This window comes from Hipposideros armiger, unplaced genomic scaffold, assembly GCF_001890085.2.
Source record: "Hipposideros armiger isolate ML-2016 unplaced genomic scaffold, ASM189008v1 scaffold_14, whole genome shotgun sequence".
Lineage (NCBI taxonomy): Eukaryota > Metazoa > Chordata > Mammalia > Chiroptera > Hipposideridae > Hipposideros > Hipposideros armiger.
In genome coordinates this window covers 2,034,408-2,050,968 of record NW_017731364.1, presented here as the reverse complement: position 1 = coordinate 2,050,968, position 16,561 = coordinate 2,034,408, and the positions used below count along the sequence as shown (strand labels likewise).

The 16,561-nt window shown below is 42.1% G+C and overlaps 1 protein-coding gene across 1 annotated transcript in view; it reads left to right on the top strand.

Annotated features, from left to right (window-relative positions):
- The first annotated feature begins 2,768 nt into the window (after positions 1–2,768).
- Positions 2,769–16,561, top strand: part of PARL (presenilin associated rhomboid like) — a 45,918-nt gene continuing 32,125 nt past the window's right edge. The window contains exons 1-4 of the mRNA XM_019623691.1: positions 2,769–2,950; positions 12,951–13,146; positions 13,620–13,760; positions 15,929–15,977. Of these exons, the coding sequence (XP_019479236.1) occupies positions 2,826–2,950; positions 12,951–13,146; positions 13,620–13,760; positions 15,929–15,977 (511 nt within the window). The 5' untranslated portion in view covers positions 2,769–2,825. The remainder of the gene's footprint in view (positions 2,951–12,950; positions 13,147–13,619; positions 13,761–15,928; positions 15,978–16,561) is intronic.

Here is a 16,561-nt window from a genome sequence, read left to right as displayed (position 1 = left end):
CTGGGCGAGGCAGATCAGTCGCCGGCTTCTGGACGGCAGCTCACTGCGGCTGCTGGCCGCTCACGCTGGCTGCTGGCTACACACGGTAGCCCATGGCAAACCACTGCAGCCCATGGCAACCCACTGCAGCAGGGGCTGCAGCCTAGCCGGCGACTCACCGAAGCCCAGCTCCAGGTTGAGCTGCTGTTCAGCATCTTAGCTGTAGAGGGCAGCGTCACATATGTGGGATCTGAACCGGGGCCCTCTGGTGTCCCAAGCCAGCTCTTAACCAACATGCCACTTGGCCCGCCCTGGAATCTTTTATAATGGGCAGTGAGCATACCTTTTCTCTGTAGGGCAATACTATCTCTTTCTTCCAAGGTGTTGTGGACTGAATTGTGTCCCCTTAAAATTCAAAATTCATATATTGAAGACCTAATCCCCCAATGTGATGGTATTTGGAGCTGGGGTCTTTGAGAGATAACTAGGTGTAGATGAGGTCAGACAGTGGGGCCCTCCTGATGGGATCGGTGTTCTTATCAGAAGAGAACCAGAGAGCTTGCTCTCTCTCTGCCATGTAAGGACACAGGAAGAAGTCAGCAGTTTGCAACCAGGAATAATAACTCTCACCAGAACTTGACCATGCTGGCACCTTGGTCTCAGACTTCCAGCCTCCAGAACTGTGAGAAATACACATCTGTTGTTTAAGGCACCCAGTCTATGGTATTTTCTTATGGCAGTCCAAACAGGCTAAGATGCAAGGAAACCTGCCCTTTGCTCTGGAGGAAAACATCTTCATCTTCCAAGGTTGTTTGCTTGCTTACCACTTACTATTAAAATGGTAGGTAACTCAAGTTCAGTGTTCTTCAGGTGAGATGCACATCCACTGCATGTTCAACATCCATCTGGCCCGTGGCCTTGGAGAACAAGGGGAACCTATGCAAACATGATGCTCGTGCTGCTTGTTGTGCTGTGGGTAATAGCCTTGTTTCTGATCCAGGAGTCTCCTGTTTTCTGTCAGCATCCAAACTTATTAGCCTGCAAATAGACTAAAATCAAATCCAAAACTTGACACCTATGACAAAGCCACAGTGAATTTATTTTAGTTCCTCAAAAAAACCATGCCCTGGAAGACATCACAAATGCTATTCTATCTAGAACACTTTGACCCTGCTTTTCTCTTGGTGACTGCCATTAGTTTCTCTGGGAAGCCTTGCCCCTGCCTCTCATTCCCTGTCCCTCGACTGTGTTATTTCCTCCACCTCTAAACTCCTACACAGCCTTCTGCTCCACTGATCATAGCATTTCTCCCAATGTGTTGTAATTGACTTTTTATTTACTTGGTCTCTTCTCCCCCAATTGAGTAGGATCTCTGTAAGGTCAGAGACAGTGTCTTTTAAAATACATCCCAGATTTAGTACAGTGCCTGGCATACTGTAGGTATACTTAATATTTACAGAATGTGGTGCTATTATAGTGATATGCACAGAGCAGTATAAAAGCACAAATGAAGGTCATGTAAATTAGAGTGAAGGTCTAGGGAAGATCTTAAAGAAAACCAGAATGTCACCCTAAAATATACCTCTTTGACATAAGAGTTATTTTGAGCTAAAGGCAATTAAGCAGCAGTAATGCAGAAAGTGTTCCCACTTTTCTGCCTCAAGGCAGGAAAGAAAGGTGTCATTCCCTGGAGACAGACCCTTTAAGACCAGAGGCCAGAGACCAGGCACCAGAGCAACATGCAAACAAACCCTTTTAACTAACTCTTATCCTCCTAGTTGAGATAAGGACTACCCAGTCCTAGGCAGACTACCCCTAGCCCACACTCCATTGTCTTGTCATTATTCACAAATTATTGTTTCCTTGTCTGGAAGGTACAAAAGCTTCCTGCTGTGGTCACTTTATTTCATTCTCTTGTGAAGACTCCCAAGTACATGTAAAAATTCAATAAAATGTGTGTTCTTTTCTGCCCTTAATTTGTCATTGTCAGTTAATTTTCAGACCTGGTTAGGGACCCTAAGAGGGAGAGTCAAGGAAAACTTTTTCCTCCTTTCCAGCTCCCTAGAAGAGGTGACAGTTGTGGTTGGCCTGAAGACAAGTTGGTTAGGTAGGCTGAGAAGGGAGAGGAAGTAAAGGTGTCTCAGGTAGTGAGAATGGAATGTGAACTCGGGAGAAGTAGGAACTTGGGAGAAGTTTCAATTCAGAAACTGCCAATGACTCAGTATGGCTGCAGCTAGGGTCTGAGGCAAGGACGGAGTAGCAGGAAATAAAGCTGACAGATAGCAAGGGCTGAATCATGAAGTTTTAATTTTATCTAGAATACACATTTTCATTTCAGGCCTAGAATTTTTGTTAAAGATATGAGGCACATCCTTTTAAGTGTCATAACATGGAATGGTGAGATGCAGAAAAACCGAGTAGTAATTCAAGAAAACTTGGGCTGCAATACTGTTTCCTCCACTCACTTTCTGAACCTCTGAGCCACTGCAAAACAGTAATAATATCAACCTCAAGGGTTTTGGGGGGGATTAATACAATAGCTTTAGGGAAAGTGCCAGGTACGTGGCATGACCCAATACATGCTACTTTTCCCTTGGGGACTCATCTGCAAATGGGTTGGAGGCGGGGCCGCTCTTCCACGCCCCGCCCAGGTCCAGATTTAAGGGTTGGGGCGGGGATTGGTGGCCGGCGCGTCCCCGGTCCCCAGGGTTGGTCCGGCCTCGGCTCGGCCGCGCGGTGGCGCTCCAGGCTGCCACTCGGTGCTCTATGGTTCTTCCTTCGCCCCGGAAGTGGTTCCGCGGCCAGGGTTGGTAAGGTCGGGCCATGGTGGGGCAGAGGTTGGGAAGATGGCGTTGCGAGGCTGGGCGCAGAGAGGCTGGGGCTGCGGCCAGGCGTGGGCTCCCCCGGGGGGCGGCCGCAGTTGCGAGGAGCTTTCTGCGGTCCTGGCCCCGCCGCGGCTGCTCGGACGCAGGTAAGGACCACCGCTCCCGGCCTCTCGCCTCTCGGACCCTGCGCTCCGGCCACGCATCCTCAGGGGCGGAGGCCGTGCGGGCCTCTGAAGCTGCCCCTGTCCCACCCCCTCGCCCCACCTGCCCCGACCTCTCCCCGGCGCCCTTTCTGAGCTCGCCTCCGTCCTGTCCCCGCTTCTCGCCCCAGCTCTCCGTGAGCCCGCACGGTCGCCTTTCCCATCGGGAGGGACTTGACGGGAAGGGAAACTAATCAATCCCTGAGGGGAACTGCGTGCCGCGCCTCATAAGCCTGCGAGGAAGGCACTGCACCCATTACAAAAGAAAAGTTTTGTTTTGTCTTTGTATTCGTTAAGCATTTTGTTGGGTCTTTTAAAAAAAGTATAGTTGACATACAATGTTACATTAGTTTTAGGTGTGCAACAGTGATTCTGCATTTGTTTTACCTTACAATATGATCACAACAATATGCCTCATAACCATCTGTCACTGTACAAAGTTATTATTGGTTACATTACATGTGCTGTAGATGATATCCCCGTGATTTATTTGTTTTATACTTGGGAAGTTTGTACCTCTTCTTCTTCACTCCTTTTCACCCACCTCAGACTTTTTTTTTTTTTTAAGATTTTTTTAATTGGGGAATTGGGGGATGGGAACAGTGCTGGGGAATTGGGGAAGGGGAACAGACAAGTTGCTGCCCTTTTGTTCTTCAGTCTAGTTGTGGAGGACGTTTCACTGGCTCAAGTTGGCACCATCATTGCGCTCTTCACGGGTGAGGCAGATCAGTCGCAGGCTTCTGGAAGGCCGCTCACGCTGACTGCTGGCTACACACGGTAGCCCATGGCAACCCACTGCAGCAGGGGCTGCAGCCGACACTATCGCTGGCGACTCATGGAAGCCTAGCTCCAGGTTGAGCTGTTGTTCAGCATCTTAGCTGTGGAGGGCAGTGTCACTGGCCCTCATATATGGGATCCGAACCGGGGCCCTCTGGCATCCCAAGCCAGCTCTTAACCACCGCGCCACTCGGCCAGCCCCAGACTTATTTTTTAAGTGAAGCAGTTAACAACTGGAAGAATAGTAAAGCTGAGATTTTTCTATCAGCCTTTATCAAACCTATGGTCTACCACAAACTACTTTCTTTAGCATTTAGAGAGCTAAGGGAACATGGAATCAGAGGAGATCATCATTTTTGCCTCTTGCAGAGTCGTAGGAGAAGCTTTTCTGTTGAAGAATTGAGACAGTGGCATATTTGGATTCCAGATGATTTGGAAAGAAAATTACTCAAGTAGTCTTATTGAGTGGAAGCCGTATGAAGAGTATGGTTTATCAGTATTTGCTGCGTTTGCATTGGAATAATTCACTTCTAAATTGAGAGAATAGAGAAATCCTTAAACTGTCCAAGATTCTGATACGTATTTTGCTCCGATATGTGTTCCTTTTATTTAATCCGTAGTTTCAGCCCAATTTCTAACTTGGTTAGATTGTGCCTTGGAATCCACCTGATAGGTGGTAGCAAGGAGCTTGAGTGTTTATCAACATGGAGGCTAGCTGGTGGTAAATAATTGAGGCTCCAGTGTGGTGGAGTCATTGTCTAATCTTAAGGATCACCTGCAAAGTTTGCAGAACATATAATTTCCCAGGCTCCACCCCCAGTTCTGTCAACTCAGAAGGAGGGGGCGGGGGAAGAAGAGTGGAAGAACCTGTAGTTCTGATAAGCACTCCCAGGGAATCGTTTCAGGAATTTGTGAAAAACATGCAAACATTGCCCCTTAACCTCGTGATACACTGTAACATGGAATGTGAGACACTGATCTTCAACCCCTGGGGAGATGGAGAATGAGGAGGTCATGTGGAGGTGGTGCTAGATTTTAGTGGTCCTGATTCCGTTGTTGACTCCAAATCCCAGTTGAAATTGCAGGTTTGAAGGGGAAGAAAAATGAATATGGCAACAGGTATATTAAATATTAAAGATACGCATTAGGAAGGGAAAGCAAAAGAAAAATGATTGAGGAGCCTCCAGTAAAAATTGGAGACCACTTAAAAAAAACAAATGAAGAAAGATGTGATGTTGATTAGCATCTAATTTTTTTTACAGTTTGCTATTTCTGTGTAAAGTTTGAAGCTGACAGTTTTGTGGTTGCATAGAAATGTGCATTACAAGAGAATGTAGGTAGGTAAGGCTGAAATGGAATATATGCCTACTTGCCTCTGGAAATAAGCACTTAATAGGGAGCATGAGTTACCGTACATCACTTTATTAGGTCTGCTTTGACTTCCTGTGCTTCTGAAATTAGTATGCAGAAGAATGAAGTCAGAGATATGGTTAAAAAGCAGAGTTCTGGGCCCATTCATTATTCTGAAGTAATAGGCCTGAAGAATTTATATTTTTTACAGATGTTGCAAGTGGTGATATAAAGGTTGTGCAAACAGCAGGCCCAAGGCAGCCCACCAGCCAAGCATAGTTTTTACATTTTTAAAGTGTTGCAAAACAAAATAATATGCAACAGATTTAAATTGTTCTTCACATTGACTGAAATTCAGAGGCTGCCAAAAAAACATGTATACACATTTTAAGAAAGGAAAAAACTGTATTAAAGTTGTAACACTCAATATATACTGATAACAAAAGATGAATACAAGTCAGGTGTATACATTTTTTTGGCACCCCATTATTTACTGCCTGGCCCTTTACAGAAAAAGGGAAATCTCTCTTAGGCTCTTTAGAAATTTTACCATTATCAAACTTCTGTCAGCACTTCTGAAAAATGGTTTAAGCTTGAAAGAGTCTGCATAATTTGTCAGTTGTATGGAATTATCTAATAGAAGAAAATAGTTGACTGTAACATTTACACGGAGCTTAAATTTTTTAGATTGGGATCAGCCTTAACATATATTTAGGTAAAATACTTGACCAATCAGTAAATCAAGTATTTTCAATTATTTTCCCTGTTGAAGTCAACATCTGTTAACTCAGGGTGGGTTTTAAGAAAATAATTTTGGCATGTAAAGAGTTTGTGTAGAATTCCCCCCTCCCCTGAATACATCAAATACATCTATTTTTTTTAAAATGGAATGAACCTATTGTGTGGATGCTTGGACACATCTTGTCACCATTTTTACATTAAGCCATTTCCACTCAATGTATTCACACAAATCTTTAGTAACAGACATTAGTGCTGACTTGTACCATATATCTAAGTTACATTGCTTTTATCCTCACATTGTTAAAAACAAATCTTGAGACTTAATCTCACTCACCCTTAAGCCAACAAATATATAGATATGACTTTTTCTATGTAAAAGTTATGGGATCATTTTTTTTTTTTTTAGCTGAGCCACCCTGCCACCTGTTGGCAGCTCAGCTCTGGCCTGACATCCAATGGGAACATATTTTAAAAAACTGAACCATAACAACTGTGTAGCTAGTGGTAAATCAAGTATTCATGATGTCTCAATTTGAGTATGTTAGATTGCTTTCATAAATCACTAGTTATTGGGGCAGGCCGAGTGGCTCAGTTGGCTTATTACCGCAGGCTCTGAGCAACAGGGCCGCTGGTTCAATTCCCACATGGGCCAGTGACGCTGTGCCTGAGCTGAGCTGTCACTGAGCTGCCAACAGGTGGCAGGATGGCTCAGCTGGTGTAACAACAAGATTGCCTGTTCGATGGTGGGCTCTGCCCACCCGCAACTAAGACTGAGCTCGGCACCTTGAGCTGAGCTGCCACTCGGATGGCTCAGTGGATAGAGTGTGTGCTCTTAACAACAAGGCTGCTGGTTTGACTCCCATATGGGATGGTGGCTACGCCCACCTGCAAGGTGCAGTTGAACACAGCACCTTGAGCTTAGAGGCCATGAGTTGCCAACAGGAAGCCAGATGGCGACTGGCGCCCTCCACAACGAAGATTGAAGAACAACAACATGGCTGGTCCCCTTCCCCAATTCCCCAACACTGTTCTTCCCCTCCCCCAATTCCCCAATACAATCTAAAAAAAAATCACTAGTTATTGGCAAGACCAAAGCAGCAAGTCCAAAAGGCCTGCCTTCGTGGGTTTTTATACTCATTCCTCTAGTGACCGTCTCCATTTTGTGTTTTACTTTTTTTCCCCTGAACTTACTTCAGATAAGTCACTTATTAAGTAATTTATTTTTCCATCTTATATACCCACCTGAATGGGATGGGTAGAGCTAAAGAGCCCACACCCGTAAATCTCAAACATTTGAAATTAGAGACATTTATCATGCTCTTCCTGGTTGGTTTTGCATTTTAAGAAATTTAAAACAAAAGCTCCCTGAGGACAGAGAATGTACCTTGTCACATAATGTGTCATGAAGTACTTATTACATCTAAAAGCATCCTTGTACCAACAGAAACCCAACTCTAACCGACCTAAGCAATTAGGGGGATTGATTGGTTTATGCAGTTAGAAAGTTCAGCGGTAGCACTGACTTCTGGTGAGGCAAGATCCAGTGTTTCACGTTGCCAGGATTTTATTTTTCTCCATGGCTTGGCTCTGCTTCCTAAGTGTTGGCTTTATTCTCTCAGCATGCTGTCTTCTTGTTGTAAAATAGCTGTCAGCAGCTCTTGGACTATATACTTTTAGGTTCAAATCCAGCAGAAAAAATTCACTTCCTCACAGTCATCATGACGCCATTTTGGTCATTGATGGACTGTATATAAAACAGTGGTCCCATAGGGTTATAACGGAGCTAAAAATTTCTGTCACCTAGTGACCTCCTAGCCAACATTCCTGGTGCTGGTGGGACTGGGAGTGTGGCCGCGAGACGGCCCTTGATGTTGCCAGGGAATGGGGTGTGTAGGTTGGCTTAAGCCCCTCAGGAGCTTCGTGTGCCTCCCCAAACCAAATAGCTGTCCATTCCGGGGAACTGTTAGGAGAGGAGAAGAGGGCGTGGATGCTGGGAGACAGCCCGAAGTGCTCACTACCGTCAGCCCTAGTGAAACTTCCATGTTGACTTTCTTTTTCGTTGTTACAAACCCAGATTTTCGTTAATCCTAATCAGATAGGATTAAGTAGAAATGTTGGAAGAGTGGTGCGTTAGGTCCTAGATCCTTGCTGTTCAAAGTAGTTCATGAACCAGCAGTGCAGGCATCATCCAGGACAGGGGTTGGCCAGATAGAAAATAGGACCACTCATGGGTTCTCGGGTACATATTCTTTGCCTTTTCTTTTAAACAGCGCTTTAAGAATGCAAAAACCATTCTTAGCTGGAGGGCCACGTCCACCCTGCTGGGCATATTTTGTCAATCCATAATTTAGGAGTGTGTTTAGAAATGCAGTCTCAAGATTTACCCCACCCCAGACCTACTGAATTAGAATCTGATTTTAACAAGACCCCCAGGGGATTTGTATGTACACTGACATTTTTCTCAATCCTGGCTGCACATGAGAATCACCTTGGGGAGCTCTTAAAAATTACTGATGCCTCAGTCCCACCCCCTGGAGATTCTAATTTCACTGGTATGAGGTGGAGCCCTGGCATTTCTAAGTATGGTGTTCCTCGGGGATTTTGCGGTTTATGTTCCAGACCACCATAGTATTGCAATAAAGTGAGTCTTAATCTTTTTTACTGGTGGAGGGTCTTGCCTTGAATTTGTAAAACATGCAACGTCTGTGAAGGGCAATAAAGTGAAACACAATAAAATGAGGTATGTCTGTATTTTTAAGAGCTCACCAGGCAATTCTAATGTGTAGTATAGGGAAGGAAAAACTGTTTTGCCTCTACCAATCAGGTTCATTGGCTGGGGCCCCGTAAATTAGACTGACAAAAGACAGATTACAGGAGAAAAACAAGTTTATGAACATGTGCATTGTGCATACACATGGAGAGTACTCAGTGTTAAGTAACTCAAAGGGGTGGTAAGAACTTGGGTTTATATAGCATTTTAACAAAAGAACCATAGAGTTTTAGAAAAATGACAAGACAAAGGAAAAGGACTTTGAGTTTCTAGGACAGCAAATTGTGGGAAGATAATATATGAGGGAACTAATAGAACACAAGGGCTAGTTAGTAAAGTTTGTTACGTAGATTCGCTGGTGCCTTCTCTGGGCTCATGAGGGTTTAGAGTGGTCTCATGATTAACTTCTGTCCTTCCTGGTAGAGAGGGGAGAATGGGTACATCTTTACAAATTTGTACCCTGCTTTCAGGCACATGGGCAGGGCAGGCAGTTTTTTTTTCCCCCTTGACAAATCACTTTTGACTTTTTTATTATTAGTTTCAGGTGTGCAAAACAACATACTGATTAGACATTTACTCCCCTCACAAAGTGATAACCCCACCAAGTCTACTATCCATCTGACATTGTACATAGCACAGAGCTTTTCTTGTATTTGCTTCTTCTCAGTTGCCTTCAGCTCAAAATAATCCTTATGCCAAGAGTGGCGTAGTTTGGAGTGGCGTATTCTGCTACTCTCCAGGAACCAGGGCTGAGCATTGGTGTTCTAGACTAAGCTTTCAGAGCCATACCTGCCTCTGCCACAACTGATGTGGTAGGTGAAAAAAGATAGCCACAGTAATTGGCAACTCCTCATTTGGAGGGAATCTGTTTCCCTATTGCTTGAAGCTGGGTTAGCCTTGTGACTCGCTTCGACCAGTAGCATGTGGCAGAAGTAATGTGCAATGTCCGAGCTTGGGCCTTAAGAGGCCTTGCAGCTTTAGCCTTCTTTCTGCCCCACTGCCATGGTAGAAGCCCCTGCTAGATTACTCATTACTAAGAGACCATTTGGAGAGAGATGGCCAACCGACAACCAGTACTGAGGCTCCAAATATGGGAGTGATTCGAGCACCAGTTGAGCAGTCCAGTGACTGGCCGCGTGAGTGACCCCTGGTGAGACCAGCAGAAGAGCTGCCCAGCTGAGGGCAGCTAACTAACAGAATCATGAGAAATAATGAACTACGGTTTTAGGACAATTAAGTTTTAGGGCAGTTTGTTATGCAATAATAAATAATGAGGTAACTGGGGAGGCTGCTGCCAAATCAGGATCTCCTGACCAGATTAAAACTGTGCAGTCTCCACCATTATTTTCACTAGCAAAATTGATGCCTCATGTCCCACCTCGTCACCAAACTCAGCTCTGACTTCAGGTATTGTACCAGTGTATCTGAATAGCAGACCCTGATCACATCTGGAATCCTGACCAAAAGGATACCTGGGAAACAGTTTTTAGCTTTCCAGTCCCTGCAGTATATGAATGTACCCTAGGTAATAAAATAGATGTTCAGTAAGCCAAGACATAATACTTAATTCTATCCAACAGATTCTGTACGCCCAACTGTAATTCTCTATGTACTCTTAAGATATGTATTCTGTATCTGAACTTCACCCTGGGACCACCCTTTAATATATTCTTGGTGTCCTCAGCCCAACTTCTGTTGATATTCTCAAGGTACATATTATTCTGGCAAAAGGTCAGGCTTTCCTTCAAATTCTGATTTCCAAACCTGGTGTGTTTGTGTGGTTTTTTTCAAACATTGTGCTTCAGAATGAAACGAATTGATAAGCTTCATAGAAGAAGTAATGTTTCATTAGAACCGATTGAGTACAGATCCTGTATGTAATGTTAAACTGTTGGTGATATAAAGGAATCTCATCCTTCATATTTCTTGGTCTAATAAAAAAAAATAAATGCTAGATATCAACAACACTAGGTTACAACTTGTGATCTTTAAAGGAAACATATCCTCATTACTTCGTGACACCCTTTTTTTGGCCCCAAAGCGGTGTTGGTATTTTATTTACTAGACCTAGCTCCAGATTACTTTGGGAAGTTAATAAAAATCAAATCCAATTGCAAAAGAATAACATGTGCCACTTTAAAGATGTTATCAGCTGGGAATGCCTTTGGCTGTAGATAAATTTATTGTTTAAATAAATGAAAGTGGTATTTAGCATAGGATGATTGGACGTAGGTGACTACTGTCTTTGCTCAGTGGCTTAAAAATGTCAAGGTTAGTATCTGCATCCCTTGGCCTTCCTCTTGGCATTCAAGATGACTGTCCCAGATCTAGTCATTACATCCTTACTTAAGGCAAAAAGAATGGGGAGGGGGTGTGACATTAGTGATACATCCATTTTAATCAGGTAAGTAAAACCTTTCCAAGAGGCTCCTAAAAAATTCTGAAGCTTCGTTTTGTCAGACTCTGTAATATGGTCATAGAGGAGGCTGGAAAAGTGAAGATATTTCTCTTTCCTAGCCTCTATAGACGGCACAGGCAAGAGAAAAAGAAATAACACACTGTTACCCAATTTAAAAAAAACGTATATACTGAATGCTTTAGGAGTACAAAGGAGACCCAGCCTGGGGGAGTTAAGGAAGGCTTCATGGAGGGGGAGGTAAATAAACTGATTTCTGAAGGGCACCAAAAAATTAACAAAGGCAAGTATGTACCAGAACAAGGGAGTAGCACTGCTCAGTTTGATGGAGTGATGAAAAATGATTGGGGGGTTTAAAGCAAGAGAACGATTTATATTTGTACTTAATAAAGTGTGAAGAATGAATTGGAGTAGGGGTTCTGTTCAGCTAGTCTTCAGGTGTTTCTCCGGATTGATTGACCATAATTTAGTTGTAATTTTAATGTGATCTTGGGATGAGGCAGACATAGCATTTACCTATTCTGCCATCTTGGACCTTCTCCTGAATTTATTCTTTGATTCAATAAAAGTGTTTCAGGAGCTGGGTTACAAAAGAAGGCCTGTCTGATTTCTGCTTTTGAGGAGCTTTGTGTCTAGGAGGACACTAAGTTTACGATGTACAAGGAGAACAGACTGAAAGGGGCCTCTACATTGTCTACTTTGGGAAAATTACAGTTTTACAAAAGAAAAAAAAATGCTTCAGGAATTTACATGGGCTGAGTTTGAATGGAGAGTCTGTAAAGGGCCTGTTGGAGCCTTTGAGCGTATCTGTCGCTAAGGGATAGGAGAAAAGGGGAAGCCACCAGGAAAGTGAATTTGAGGAGCAGGGAGTGCAGTCTTAGAGGACCGGGGGCTGGCAGGTGTGATCAGTAGTGTGAGCTATTTTGAGGAGGTCAAGCTATACAGGGACTCAAAAGACAAAACCCTTTGCAAAACATTTGGTGGGTGTCCCCCAAACTGGAAGTGAAATAAATGGGGACAGAGATGGGGAAAATCTATCAATTTTTAATGGTCAGTATTTATAAAAGGAAAGAATTATTTGAATTTGGAGTGACTTCAAGGATAATACATTTAAATGTTTGCTCTGGAAATTGACCAAACTTCAAACAAAATAACAGCCTTTCTGTGCTAATTCAAACTGACAACTTGGAGTTCTTCATGTGTTTTTTTTTTCAGATCCATTTTTTTTTATTTTGCTTTTTCATTTAAAAATTATTTTAAGTTATAATTGACATACAATATTATATTAGTTTCAGGAGTACAACATAGTGATTAGACATTTATATATTGGGTTGTTGGAAAAGTCATGACGTATTTTTTCTCTGTTTTTCGTTGCAAAAATGCGTCATGACTTTCCTGACAACCCAATACCTTCCGAGGTGATCACCACAAGTCAACCATCTGTCACCATACGTAATTACTATATTATTGACTATATTCCCTATGCTGTACATTACATCACTGTGACTAATTTTATAACTGGCAGTTTGTATTTCTTAATCCCCTTCGCCTTTTTTGTTCATTCCCCACTCCCCATAGAGTTCTGCAGCTTTTTCAGGACTGCAAACTCCATGTGGTGGATGGATACAAATTATTTTGTTGATTGATACGCAGTAACTGCACAAACAAGTTCCCTGCTAAAGTTGCTGCAGTTTGTGTCTCCCCATTTCCAGAAGTCACAGTTCAGTGATTTGATTTTGAATTCTACCTGGGCAAAGGAGTCTTGGCTTCTTTAGGGCTATCGAGTATGAAGTCAACTGAGATGGTGATGATACAGGCCAAGTGGGGAGGCTCGTAGAGGTTGATGTTTGCAAGCTGCATGTCTGTTTCTAATCTGTTATTTTCCCCTATAGGTTTAACTTTTTCATTCAGCAAAAATGTGGGTTCAGAAAAGCACCTAGGAAGGTTGAACCTCGAAGATCCGACACAGGAACAAGTGGTGAAGCGTACAAGAGAAGTGCTTTGATTCCTCCTGTAGAAGAAACAATCTTTTATCCGTCTCCCTATCCTATAAGGACTCTTGTAAAGCCGTTTTTTTTTACTGTTGGGGTAAGAGATCCCATCACTAGGAGTTACCTACCTTGCTGCAGGTGCACTGTTACAGTACTATTTGTCCTGTTTGGGCTCCCTTAAAGACAAGTGGGAGGCTGTCAAAGGATCTGGGTATCTGGTGTCGTGAATGGTTACAGGAGAACAGGAATTTAATAATTGCTGTTAGAATCTGGTTCAGTTATGTAAGCACTGGAGAAGAAACTTATGGGCCTCTTACTTGGTGTAACATTTCAAGTCGATACTTTGAATTTTCTTTGAAAATTTCTATTGTAGCTGTAAATAGGCCCCAGGGTACTGTGAAGTTTAAAAAAATGGGAAACAGTTAAATGTTCTTTTCACGCAATAGGTTTCACTGTGCCAGATGTTCCTTCTTGTTGTTTGTAAAAAGCAGTGAAGGTGAAATATTGTTCTTGGAGCTATGTATAGATCTGTTTCTCTTTTAAATTTATTTTGTAATATATTTTATGTAGTTTACAGGCTGTGCATTTGGATCAGCTGCTATTTGGCAATATGAATCACTGAAATCCAGGGTCCAGAGTTATTTTGATGGTGTAAAAGCTGATTGGTTGGATAGCATAAGACCACAAAAGGAAGGAGACATCAGAAAGGAGGTAAAGATAAATATGGCTTTCTTTGTTGTAGCTGATCACCATTCTTGAAGTCGGGTTATTTATGTTTTTTAGTTAATGGCAACATTAAATCAGTAGATGTGAAATCAGTGGACTTAACATTCTTCTTTCGAGTCAAGTATTTATTAACATTTTGTATATTTGGCAGTGTTACATTTGACAGTGTTCCAAGCAGTTTGTCCCTCTACTCATGTGTATCAAGAATCAACCAGGGATAGTTGTTAATGTTTTGGGGTTTCTCCCAGACCTACTAAAGCTTCAAGGCCACTGTTTCACTTGCATCACCTTGCTGGATTATTTTGATTCTGTATTCCATATTAGAATCACAGAGAGTTTCTCAAAATATTTATGCCTTAGGGGTAGAGATACCATGTGGATTTTCAAAAGCTTCTTAGTGACACATTTACATACTTCTGGTAAATACCCACTTTTGAGTGTTTCTAACTGTATTCAGGGGATGAGGATGCAAGAAAAAGGTAATATAGAGAACTTTTCAAGCTTTTCGTTACTTCATATACAAGTTGATGGCCCTCTTTCCTCTTTGTTGATTTTTTAAAATACTGCCTTTTACATAAAACAAATATTTTATTTATTCCATTTGACAACACTTATTGAGCCCTAAGGTCAGAAGCTAATGTGTGAATCCAGGTCCATATGGTTTTTAAGCACCTTCATTTTTTTTATGACACACTGCCCCTCCAATCTGGAGAGAGGGTCCATGTCCTCTTCAATGTTTTTCTTTCCTAGGAACTTAATCCTCCCGGTGAGCGCCTGAGAGGGCAGCCTTGGGCTTTCTTTTTCCTAATGAAAGGTTCCACTAGGTAGGGAGAAGGATTCATTCCACCTTGTTTCCCCATAGACACAAACAAGAAGCACCAGCCCTCCCTGTTTTAGAGAGGCTTTATGAGCAGAAGAACAGGGATATAATATGTGTAGGTGAAAGCTATAATAAGTAGCAGTGACTTTTCGTCAGTACAGTATGTTTGAGAAATGGTAAAACGGACCTATTCCATAATCTCAGACCCCTTAGAAAGTTACAGGTTTCCAGCACGTCTGCACTATAAAGTTTTGATACCCAAATGGTTCTTTAGAATGGTGAGAAATGACACAAGCTGTATACATAATCTTCATCCAAAGATGGATTTGGTTATTATAGTTAAAAAAATGATAGGTTATAAGATATAAAATTCATGTCCATTAAAGAAAATTGAAACAATACATAAATAAAACTTGGGGAGTAAAGGGCCTGGGAAGCCCTGCCACACCACCACATGTGTGGTGAGCACGTTCGTAGAGCTCATGCCCGATTTAGTTATTACAAAAACGGAATCACTGTATATGGACCATATACATATTGATCTGTAACTTTCTTTTAACTTTGGATTTCTTTTTGTATTCATATACAAAGTCTGGTTCAATTTCATGGTTAGAATATGTTTTTTATTTAAAAACTTCAATCATGGAAAACTTCAAACAGATAAAAAAAGTAAAGAGAATACTATAATGAATCCCTTTCATCCGGCTTCCATGGTGATTGTCACATGACCCACTGTGTTTCATCTAGTCCACTTTCTTTCCCTTCCCTCCCCACCATTGATTACTGTAAAGCAAATCCTAGGCTTATTTCATCCATGAAAACTTCAGTGTGTATCCCTGAACATTAGGATTGTCTCTCGGTCTCTCTATTTCTAAACATCATTATACCTTTATACTACTATTATACCTTTAGAAAAAAATAAAAGCAATTTTAGCAGAAAATATTCTCAGTTAAAAATTTTAAACTAGATTGGCCCTTGGTGAATAATCACTTACTTGATAGCTATCTCTATCTGATAGTGTGGTACATGCTTTATTACATTGTTGGTATTCCAGCAATACTGCTAAGTGTCTGTTACTTATCTCCATTGTATAATCAGGAAGCTGAAGTTTAGAGGTAATTTGTCTGCGATCACAGAGCTAATTGGTGGCTCTTTGTAGAGATTGGAGGCTGTCTACCATAAGCAAACTGCTTTCCACGCTGCCGCATACCCATTGCATCTGTTGTTCACCAGTGGTTTTTATATGCGCACAGCATTTTATTTTTGGCTTTTCATTTTCCTCGCCTGAAAGTATTTACTGTATGGTGATATGCAATTTTCCTTCTGTTTTAGATTAACAAGTGGTGGAATAACCTAAGCGATGGCCAGCGGACTGTGACAGGTTTGTGTTAGCTTACACGTTTTAGCCATTCAAGGGAAGAGAAATCAAACCAAAAGGTACAGTATGTCACAGTCAATGGCTTTTGTACCATGCTCACCAGTGGTTTAGAAGACATAGGGAGGCTCTGTACCTTCAGGCTAATGTAACAGTATGCAAGGTAGTGTGGCATAAAGGCATACATGATGCGCTGGGTCAGTTATTTTCTAATTTTGTTGTAGAATCCTAGCTTGTGAAATAGGTTATGAATAATTATTACTTCCCCTACTAAAGAAACTAAAGGGGACAGTAAGTACCTTCTTCATGCAGAATGCTTTATACATGTTCTCTCCCTACCTCAAAGGATTGCTTACAGGTTAGTTAGTTCCCTTTTTACAGATAAGGAAACTGGCTTTCAGAGAAGGAACTTTTCGAAGGTCACACTGCTAGTAAGTAGTAGAACTGAGTTTTTTTGTTTTGTTTTGTTTTTGTTTTTGTTTTTAAGCTGAGCCATCCTACCTATTGGCAGCTTAGCGGCAGCTCAGCTCTGGCCGGGCATCGAACCGCTGTTGCTCAGAGCTCAAACTCTTGAGCGAGCTCTTAACCAA